The 9,655-nt window shown below is 55.2% G+C and overlaps 2 protein-coding genes across 5 annotated transcripts; both read left to right on the top strand.

Moving 5' to 3' along the window:
- Positions 1-544: 544 nt before the first annotated feature.
- DPH2 (diphthamide biosynthesis 2) lies at positions 545-3,929 on the top strand. 2 transcript variants are annotated; one of them, XM_007979043.3, is made up of 6 exons: positions 568-879; positions 1,153-1,265; positions 1,523-1,746; positions 1,943-2,626; positions 2,713-2,889; positions 2,970-3,929. In XM_007979043.3, the coding sequence occupies exons 1-6, from the start codon at positions 733-735 to the stop codon at positions 3,092-3,094; spliced, it is 1,470 nt and encodes a 489-aa protein (XP_007977234.3). In that variant the 5' UTR covers positions 568-732; the 3' UTR covers positions 3,095-3,929. The 2 variants fall into 2 exon arrangements, with proteins under 2 accessions (XP_007977235.3, XP_007977234.3); XM_007979044.3 differs by lacking the exon at positions 1,943-2,626 and having other exon boundaries at positions 545-879.
- Positions 3,930-5,471: 1,542 nt separating this feature from the next.
- ATP6V0B (ATPase H+ transporting V0 subunit b) lies at positions 5,472-8,909 on the top strand. Of its 3 annotated transcripts, none has more exons than XM_007979042.3 (8): positions 5,472-5,668; positions 6,420-6,468; positions 6,713-6,796; positions 6,925-7,002; positions 7,212-7,281; positions 7,395-7,446; positions 7,648-7,838; positions 8,603-8,909. In XM_007979042.3, the coding sequence occupies exons 1-8, from the start codon at positions 5,602-5,604 to the stop codon at positions 8,627-8,629; spliced, it is 618 nt and encodes a 205-aa protein (XP_007977233.1). In that variant the 5' UTR covers positions 5,472-5,601; the 3' UTR covers positions 8,630-8,909. The 3 variants fall into 3 exon arrangements, with proteins under 3 accessions (XP_007977233.1, XP_037854389.1, XP_007977232.2); XM_007979041.3 differs by lacking the exon at positions 5,472-5,668 and adding an exon at positions 5,996-6,166; XM_037998461.2 differs by lacking the exon at positions 8,603-8,909 and having other exon boundaries at positions 7,648-8,105.
- Positions 8,910-9,655: the final 746 nt, after the last annotated feature.

The raw sequence follows: 9,655 nt of genomic DNA, 5'->3' as shown, positions 1-9,655 counted from the left end.
CTTGAGTTTAGGAGTTGGTGACCAGTCTGAGCAACATGGCAAAAACCTGTCTCTACAAAAAATACAAAAATAAGCTAGATGTGGTGGCGCGCGCCTGTAGCCCCAACTACTCAAGAGGCTGAGGTGGGAGGATGGCTTCAGCCCAGAAAGTGAAGGTTGTGGAGATTGCGCCACTGCACTCCAGTCCGAGCAACATAGCGAGACTTTGTCAAAAATGAAAGAATGAATGAAAGAATTATGCAGTGATACTGCCCAGAGGATAGCGTGCACGTGAAATGCTTAACAGTGAAGTTGGTGCTCCTGATGGCCGTGGGTGGGCTGAACCGGACTCCCAGCGCCCGAAAGGAGCGCCAGGGGAACTACAATGCCCACAAGGCTCCGCGCCTTCCTCAATGCACTTCCGGCTGGCCTGGGACTCAGGCAGAACATTGGTTCTCTGTGCGGGGCTTGGTGGCGAGGATTGGAGGGAGGGAGCTGTGCTGATTTAGGATTGGCAAAATCGCTATCAGCCACGCCTCTAAAACCCGGAAGTAACTTCCCCGGTAGTCCCACGTGTAGCGGGGAAACAGGAGTTCGGGTGGCTGAAGGGGATGCCCACCGGCCGAAGGCCGACTGTGATTTCCCTACCCCCACAAGGCGATTTTGATCCCCTGAGTGCTGCTCCTGAGGACTCAGGCCCCGAAGCTGTCCCAGGGAGGTCCCCGCTGCATCCCACAACCCAAGCTGTGCCTCATGGAGTCGATGTTTAGCAGCCCTGCCGAGGCGGCGCTGCAGCGAGAGGCGGGGGCGCCAGGACTGCTCACTCCTCTCCCGGACCTGGACCGAGTGTACGAGCTGGAGCGAGTCGCTGGATTTATCCGCGACCTGGGGTGTGAACGAGTAAGGACAGACTTAGGGAAGGGTGGCTCGCCTCTGTGGGGATGGGTCGCCTAGAGGATCCGGATCTTGGGGGATTTTGTGAGGGCGAGAGGGTGGGGGAATCAGTCTGTCCGCAGCGCGTTGACCATCCCTCCCTTCCACCTACTACGTGGGGCAGAGTGCACCTCTGGGACCGGGGGCTTTGAAGGTTGAGTGGGAGCTCCTGGAATACTGCTTTAAAGAAGTCCTCGGTGGGAGAGAGGCTGTCCCTGACTCCATGGTTTATGCTTATAGGTTGCCTTGCAGTTCCCTGACCAGCTATTGGGAGATGCTGTAGCTGTGGCTGCACGACTGGAGGAGATGACAGGGTCAAAGATGTTCATTCTGGGGGACACAGCCTACGGCAGGTGTGAACTTGGCCTTAGGTGGGCCAGGCCTGGGGATCCGGGGCTCGTGGGGTTTTACACCTATGACAGTGTTTGCCTTCAATGGTGGTGTTTCTCCTTGATGATAATGGTAATGACTCCCCTCCTGATGCTAGCTCCCTTCATTGACAATGTCTTCCTTTAATGAAACCATTTTATCCACTGACCACATTTTCCAGTGATGACAGCAACTTGCTTCCAGAAGAAAACCCGTTTCACTGATGCTATCTCCCCTGCAGCTGCTGCATGGATGTGCTGGGTGCTGAGCAAGCTGGAGCTCAGGCTCTCATACATTTTGGCCCTGCCTGCTTAAGCCCCCCAGCCCGCCCACTGCCCGTCGCCTTCGTCCTTGGTCAACGTTCTGTGGCCTTGGAGCTCTGCGTCAAGGCCTTTGAGGCCCAGAACCCAGACCCCAAAGCGCCTGTGGCACTGCTGAGTGAGCCGGCCTGTGCCCATGCCCTGGGTAAGGAGTTTTGCCTGTGTATGCACAAAGGGTGGGCCAACTGCTTTCTGCCTTAATTTCCCCATTTCCGTATACATCCATAGAACTCTTGATATGGGCTTGGCCCCAGCCTACTGGGTCATATTTAGTCTCCTGGGGATGAGGGAGCTCCTGCTTTGCCAGGCTCCAACATCAACACTACCTCCTTCTCTTCCAGAGGCTTTGGCTACTCTCCTGCGCCCACGGTACCTGGACTTGCTAGTCTCCAGCCCAGCTTTTCCCCTGCCAGTGGGTTCCCTGAGTCCAGAGCCTAAGCCCCTAGAGTGTTTTGGGCGCTACTTCCCTCTTGCCCCAGGGAGGCGTCTAGAAGAGTATGGTGCCTTCTACGTGGGGGGCTCTGAGGCCAGCCCTGACCCAGACCTTGACCCAGACCTGAGTCGGCTGCTTTTGGGGTGGGCACCAGGTCGACCCTTCTTCTCCTGCTGCCCAGATACAGGGAAGACTCAGGATGAGGGTGCCCGGGCTGGACGGCTAAGGGCACGAAGACGATATCTGGTAGAGAGGGCCAGAGATGCCCACATTGTAGGGCTGCTGGCAGGCACACTGGGTGTAGCTCAACACCGTGAGGCACTGGCCCACTTGCGGAACCTGACTCAGGCTGCCGGCAAGCGTAGCTATGTGTTGGCCCTGGGGCGGCCCACCCCCGCCAAGCTTGCCAACTTCCCTGAGGTGGACGTCTTTGTGCTATTAGCCTGTCCTCTGGGTGCCCTAGCCCCCCAGCTTTCTGGTAGCTTCTTCCGGCCTATACTGGCACCATGTGAGCTGGAAGCTGCCTGCAACCCTGCCTGGCCACCTCCAGGCCTGGCTCCCCACCTCACACATTATGCAGACTTATTGCCTGGTGAGTAGTGGGGCATTGCCTAAGCTGGAAACCTGGGGCACGGAGTCAGGGGGTGAGTATGGATTTTCTTTCCTCCTCCCTTTCAGGCTCTCCCTTCCACGTGCCTCTCCCACCACCTGAGTCAGAGCTGTGGGAAACCCCAGATGTGTCACTCATTACTGGAGATCTCCGACCCCCACCTGCCTGGAAGTCATCAAATGATTCTGGAAGCTTGGCCCTGACCCCACGGCCCCAGCTGGAACTGGCTGAGAGCAGTCCTGCAGGTAAATGTACAAGTCTTCACTCTCAGCTGAACTCTTTCTCCAGATGCAGTGCACTCAGACTGAGCCCCCTCCCTCTACAGCCTCGTTCCTTAGTTCCCGGAGCTGGCAAGGGCTGGAGCCCCGCCTGGGTCAGACGCCAGTGACAGAAGCTGTGAGTGGAAGACGAGGGATTGCCATCGCCTATGAGGATGAGGGAAGCGGCTGATACCATGTGGGGCCGGAGACATAGATGGACTTACGAATGGCTGCTAGGACCTTTAGTGTTCCCTGCACCAACCTCCCATCCCCCTGCCAAGATCCTTGAAGGACCCTGGAAGGAGGGAGAGCAGGCAGCCTTCACTGAGGATAGGATCCATCTCTGATCTGTCCTGGCACTGGCACAAGCTAAGCATATGCCCAGTAAATGCTTGTTGTTTGGCTGATGGAATAAAGGGCTTAGGGACTTCCCTGAGGCCTCTGGACCCATCTGTCTTCCTGGGGGCAGCCCAGGACCTTTGGCCAATCCCAGTTCCTGGTCTCCAGTTGAGGGTCTGTCCTTGTCAAAAGGCAGGTGCTAGACAGTCTAGACCACGGTTTCTCAAACTCATACCTGACATTTAGGGCCAGATAATTCTGTGTTGTGGGGCCTGTCCGGTGTATGGTAGGGTGCTTAGCAGCATCCCTGGCTTCTGCCCACTAGACATCAGAAGCACTCCCCCAATTGTGACAACTAAAAATATCTACAGACATTGGCAAATGTTCTCTGTGGGGGCAAAATTGCCCTCAATTGAGAACCACTGGTCGAGCTGGACCTGCACTGTCCAGTACAGTAGCCACTAAATACCTGTGGCTAAACTTAAATTTAAGTTAATTAAGATTAAAAGCTCAGTTTCTCAGTCACATTAGTCATTCAGGTGTTCAGACAGCCACATGAGGGGACAGTGCAGCTACAGAATAATGCCATCATGGCAGAAAGTTCTGTTTGTTGGACAGTGTTGGTCTATACTGACTCTTATTTCTCAGGGAGATCACAGCAACCTGAATAAACCAGATACCTTTTCTCTTTGTTTCTTTTTTAATTCATGAAATACTATAGGTCCTGCACAGGTCCTGGGATGTAGATGTTAACTGTATTTAACCAGATTCCTTTCCAGTGCACTTGGAAAGAGAGTTAAATATGCAGTCAGCATACAGTGAAACAGCCCTATCTGGGAGGAGGGAAGTCCCAGGGACAGCTGGATCCCACAGGAGACACCTGACAAGGACTGAGAGTAGGCTTCCCAAAGGGCATAACACCTAAGCTAGATCTTTTGGAGGAAAAAAATAATTGTCAGGAGAAAAGGAGTGATAAAGATATTTGGGCTTAAACACAGGCATGAACCAACATGGCGGGTACTTCAAGCAAGTGGGGTTGCTGGGCCCTAAGGGTGGAGAGGGGGGAAATGAAAAGACTCGCCTCTTCTTCCCCACATTTGTTGAGAATCCTGTCATGGAGGCATTGTCTAGGGTATTGAAGGTGAACAAAGGAGATGTGGTTCCTACCTTCAGGGAATGCCTAGTCTAATGGTGGAGGTAGAGCTATAAGCTGACAGGGTAACCCGGACAAAGTGGGCATCAATCGTGTTCTACAAATATGTACTGAGGACACACTCTGTGCCGGGTACTGGAAATACACCAGTGAGTGACACAAAAGACATGGTGCTTACATTCTTCCAGGGGGAGATGGACAAATAAAAGACTTGGTATGCCAAATGGTGATCAGTAAGTACCGTGAGAAATGTAAAGCTGGGAAGCAGAGGAGCGTTTAAGGGGGGTGGAATATTACACAGAATGGTCAGAGAAGGCCTTTTCAAGAAGGTGAGCAAAAACTGAAAGGAAGTTACAGGATGAGCCGCATGGATAGTTAGGAGAAGCAGAGGGAGCAAGTGCAAGGGCAGTGACGTGGGAATATGGCTGGGACGTTCAAGGAAATAGCAAGGAGGGCAGTGCAGGCAGAAGAGAGTTAGTGGCGGAGTATTAGAAGGTGAAGTCAGCTGAGGGGCGTGGGGAGCCTAGCAGGCCATTGTGAGGACTTTGGCTTTTCTCCTGAATGAAATGCGAGCCATCAGGGCATTAAGACGAGAGTGACATCTTACTGAAGCTTAATAAGCATCACCAGGACATCGTGGGAGCCCAGCAAACGCGCTTCCCTGCCACTGGGTTAGGGAAGGCTTGACGGAAGGACGATTTCGGAGGACGGCAGGTGTCAGCCAGGCAGCGGAACGAGAGCCAACAGGCGCGCTGGGGCGGAGAGACGCTTTGAGCAAGGTGAGGCAGAGGGCACGCGCGGCGCCACCCGCCACTGGCTAGGACGCCCGACGGCTAGAGAGGACGCCTTAGGGGCCCACGAGCAGGCTAGAGAATAAAACAGGGCTGGCAGGGCGAGGTGGAGAGACTCGAAAAGGACCGGCCAGATGTCGAAGTTCCTAGTAAGGAGGTCGCCCGAGCCTCCGCCGAGACGCGTGACTACAATTACCACAATCCCCAGCGCCTGCGGTTCCGGCGTCGCCTTGTTCTAGACGGGCGGCTGCACTGCGCGGGGAATCGGCGTGGGGTCACGTGGTGCCGGCGCGTCACGTGGGGGAGTCAGGTGATGCTGCGGGGCGGGCGGACAGACTGCGGGGCGGACGGTGGACGCTGGGACGCGTTTGTAACTCCGGCCCCACGGTTCCGACCCTCGCCGCCGTCGCTGCCATGACGGGGCTAGCGCTGCTCTACTCCGGGGTCTTCGTGGCCTTCTGGGCCTGCGCGCTGGCCGTGGGTGAGGCCGGGTCCTGGCGGGCGGGGGCAGCATCGCGGCCGAGCTGGCCGGGCCAGAACCCACCGGGGAAGTGGCCTGCGGGGAATACTGGCCCCCCGCGCGCTCTGCACCCCGGGCTTTTTGGACTGGCGCCTGCGAGGGCCTCTGACCCCGACAGAGGAGACCCGGATCTCTAGCTACTTGAGGAGGGGCGCGGGTGCGGGCGGGTAGGGGCCGCGAGGGCAGCACTCTCCCTTCCTGCCACTATCGCTGTCTCCCCCCGCCCCCACGTCTCACTGCCGTCCCCCTTTTCTTGCTCCTGATCGGCCTGCTTGGTCACAGGCCGGCTGCTCCGGTTCCTCTTTTCCCGGTCGCTTTGCCCTCCCCCACTCACAGCTTGTTGGGTAAACAGCGGAACGGACTGGACCGGCGGGATCTGGCGGGGCCTGGCTGGAGCGCTTGCTCCCTCGGTCCCGCCTCGGATTCTCAGGCTTGCGGGTGGCGATCCTGCCTGCACAGGTGCTTGGTCTGGGAGGTGGTTTTAGCAAGGGAGTGGCAGAAAATGGAGGCCTAAGCACAGGAATCTGTCTAGATAGCTGTATTGTCACCTGAGGGCAGCCTGAGGACACCCCCTCAGGCAACCTGAGGACGCCCCTTCAGGGAGGTGGTCCTTCAGCTCGGCGCGGCCCTTCAGTTCGGCAGCTACTTTAGGTTGAGGAACTTATCTCTACAGAGCATCCCGTAACCCCCTTTTTTTTCCTCATTGCTGCAGGAATCTGCTACACCATTTTTGATTTGGGCTTCCGCTTTGATGTGGCATGGTAAGGGAGGGCAGGGGCAGGATACCCCTTGAAGCTTCTTTCCTGCAGCCTCTCCTCTTTTCTCTGGTCTGAGTCCCTCTCGAGCCACACCACCGCCTGCCTGGGACATGGACCTTTGGGAAATATGCAGTCAGTTGTTGCATGCAGAACTGGTGGTGGGGTTGAAGGGGGGTTGGGGGGCCAAGATTTTGTGTTCTACTTCCCTGCTAGGGCTGAATTGCTTTCTTCTCTGCCTCCACAACAGGTTCCTGACGGAGACTTCGCCCTTCATGTGGTCCAACCTGGGCATTGGCCTAGCTATCTCCCTGTCTGTGGTTGGGGCAGCCTGGTGAGTACTGGTGTGGTGGGACTGGGGGCAGGGGCTGAGTCATGGCAGGTGGTGTCACTGGGGTCTTAGTCATGCTGAGGGCAGTGACAGCTTGGTCTCTGCTCATCAGTTTTTTATCCTTCCACCAGGGGTATCTATATTACTGGCTCTTCCATCATTGGTGGAGGAGTGAAGGCCCCCAGGATCAAGACCAAGAACCTGGTCAGGTAAGTGTCAGGGCCCTCGGACTTTTGTCAGAACTAGCTGTGTTGGCGCTGCCTGTGTGTGTGATCTGACATACTGTTTCTGACAAGCCACCTTGTGGATGGGATGTTAGCGGCGAAAGGTTACTGGGGACTTACTGGGCAGGAAGGATGGTTTCTTTCTCATTCCTTTCTCCTTTCCACTCCTTACCCCTAACCTCTACCACTACCAGCATCATCTTCTGTGAGGCTGTGGCCATCTACGGCATCATCATGGCAATTGTCATTAGCAACATGGCTGAGGTACGGAAGGCCAGGGTGGTGGCGGGAATCCATTCCGGTGTGTTCTACACATTGCTTAGAGATTGGATGGGGTGCATCAGGGTGGTTTCTGATTACTTTTCTTCTTCCCTCAGCCTTTCAGTGCCACGGACCCCAAGGCCATTGGCCATCGGAACTACCATGCAGGTGGGTGGATGGGTGTATGAATGCAAAATGCTGGGATTTCATGCCTGCTTCTACTCTCTCCCCTCCCAGCTTAGACCCCCATTTTGATATTCTCTCACCTGCTTTTTCTGCTTTGCAGAGTGGGGATGGGGATTGGCCCCATTGGCCCATATCTCCCCCATTCCTGGCTTAGCCTCACTGCACCTCTCTCTATCCTCCCAGGCTACTCCATGTTTGGGGCTGGCCTCACCGTAGGCCTGTCTAACCTCTTCTGTGGAGTCTGCGTGGGCATCGTGGGCAGTGGGGCTGCCCTGGCCGATGCTCAGAACCCCAGCCTCTTTGTAAAGATTCTCATCGTGGAGATCTTTGGCAGTGCCATTGGCCTCTTTGGGGTCATCGTCGCAATTCTTCAGGTGATGAATCCCCTTGGGGAGCCTCTGTGTCCTTGTCCCCAACCTAGCCTTACCCTCCTTCTGGAGAAGCTGAAGTGCTCTCCTTCTCTACCTATAACTATAGATTCCCCCAAACAGCTTCCACCTCCTCATTTCCATCTTCTGGTTTTCTCCTGCAGGGGCTATTTTTGTCTCTGATTTGGTATCACTGACAACAGCCCTGTTTTGTTTTTCCCCCTTTCTAATGCTTTGTATAGCTCTCACTTAGTCTCTCCCTCTTTCTGTTCTCTCATTTTATCTGCCATGCTCTTCGTGCCTCCAGTCTGTATTCGTGATCTAGACTAGGATGGAATTTTGTCTGTCTATGTCAGTCTATCATGGTGTGTTTGACTGCCTGTCGGAGCTATGTGTATTTCTCTGTGACATGCCTGTCAGTAGGACAGCATTGTCTAAATTGTGTGTGTCTAGTCTGTCTGACAGTGTGTGAGTTTGTGACTAAGGATCAGCCTGAGGGTCTGAGTGTGACTGTGGGTGCTTGACTGGGTTGACTCTTAGTGACTAGCTTTACCCATATGCCTCCTCTCTCCATCTGTCCCACAGTGTAACTCTGTGGTTGTCTGTCCCTGTCTGTCTGCCTTGTCTGTCACAGTGTGTCCATCCTGGTTAGTCATAAATCTCTTGTGGTCTGTCCATCCAACCATGTGCTAGGTCTCATTTTCTGTCATTTGTCACTGCCTTACGTATTCCTCTGTCCCTGCCTGATTTTTCCTGTTCTTCTTTTGCAGACCTCCAGAGTGAAGATGGGTGACTAGATGATATGTGTGGGTGGGGCCGTGCCTCACTCTTATTTATTGATGGTTTTCCTGGGACAGCTGGAGCTGTGTCCCTTAGCCTTTCAGAGGCTTGGTGTTCAGGGCCCTCCCTGCACTCACCTCTCGCTGCGATTTGGAGGCACTGCAGTCCAGGCCGGCTCTCAGTGCCGGGAGCAGGCTGCTGCTGATGACTCTGCAGCTGTGCACCTGTGTCCCCCACCTCCACCCTCAACCCATCTTCCTAGTGTTTGTGAAATAAACTTGGTATTTGTCTGGGTCAGTGCAGCTTCTGTTGCCCTCTTGCGCCACCGTTCACAGGGGAAGGGTAAAAAGGCCTTTACAAGCCTCATGCCAATCCCTTATCAGCTTTCTGACTGCACACTTTTGATCTGCACAGAGCTTGCTCCTAGGTGGGGAGGCAAGGGTGCTGGGTGGAGGACTCTGTGGCCCCCAGACAGACTTGTTCGGGGATGAGGGAGTGTGCAGATATGGGCCCCTGGGTGTGTTTGTGCCTGTGGTCCTTCTAGGCCTGTTTGCTCAGGGCTCTGACCACCATGCCCCAATTGTCTAACAACATCTACTTACCTGGCTTTACTTTCGGGGACCTGTGAGGCCTGGAGCCCAGGCAGTGGTCTCTGCCTTCAGTGATGGTCCTGTCCCAATAGCAGCCCCTCGCAGAAACCTGTATACTCTGATCCTTGTTCCTAGGGCCCCCAGCTCCTCCCACCCCTGTCCAATCTCTTTTTTTCCTTCCGTTACCCTGTTTCCTGTTACCCTAGAAGCCCCAGCCACCTCCAGCCCACGCCTTTAAGGGTCCTGCCCCCTCTCTGCTGGCCGACCTTGAATCTTGGTCCAATTAGAGTTGACAAATCCCTAGCCCCCCAGCCTGAGTCTACCCAACCTCCAGGTCCCCTTCCTAGGGAGTTCGCGCTCCAATCCAATCCCCACTCCCCGCTAAAGAACTCGACAGTCTGCACCCGCTCGCCGGTCCGACCTCTAAGCCCACCCTTTGGACCAGCCTGACCC

Source organism: Chlorocebus sabaeus, chromosome 20 (genome assembly GCF_047675955.1).
Source record: "Chlorocebus sabaeus isolate Y175 chromosome 20, mChlSab1.0.hap1, whole genome shotgun sequence".
Lineage (NCBI taxonomy): Eukaryota > Metazoa > Chordata > Mammalia > Primates > Cercopithecidae > Chlorocebus > Chlorocebus sabaeus.
Note: the sequence above shows the minus strand (reverse complement) of the source record. Positions and strands in the feature narration are given on the sequence as shown.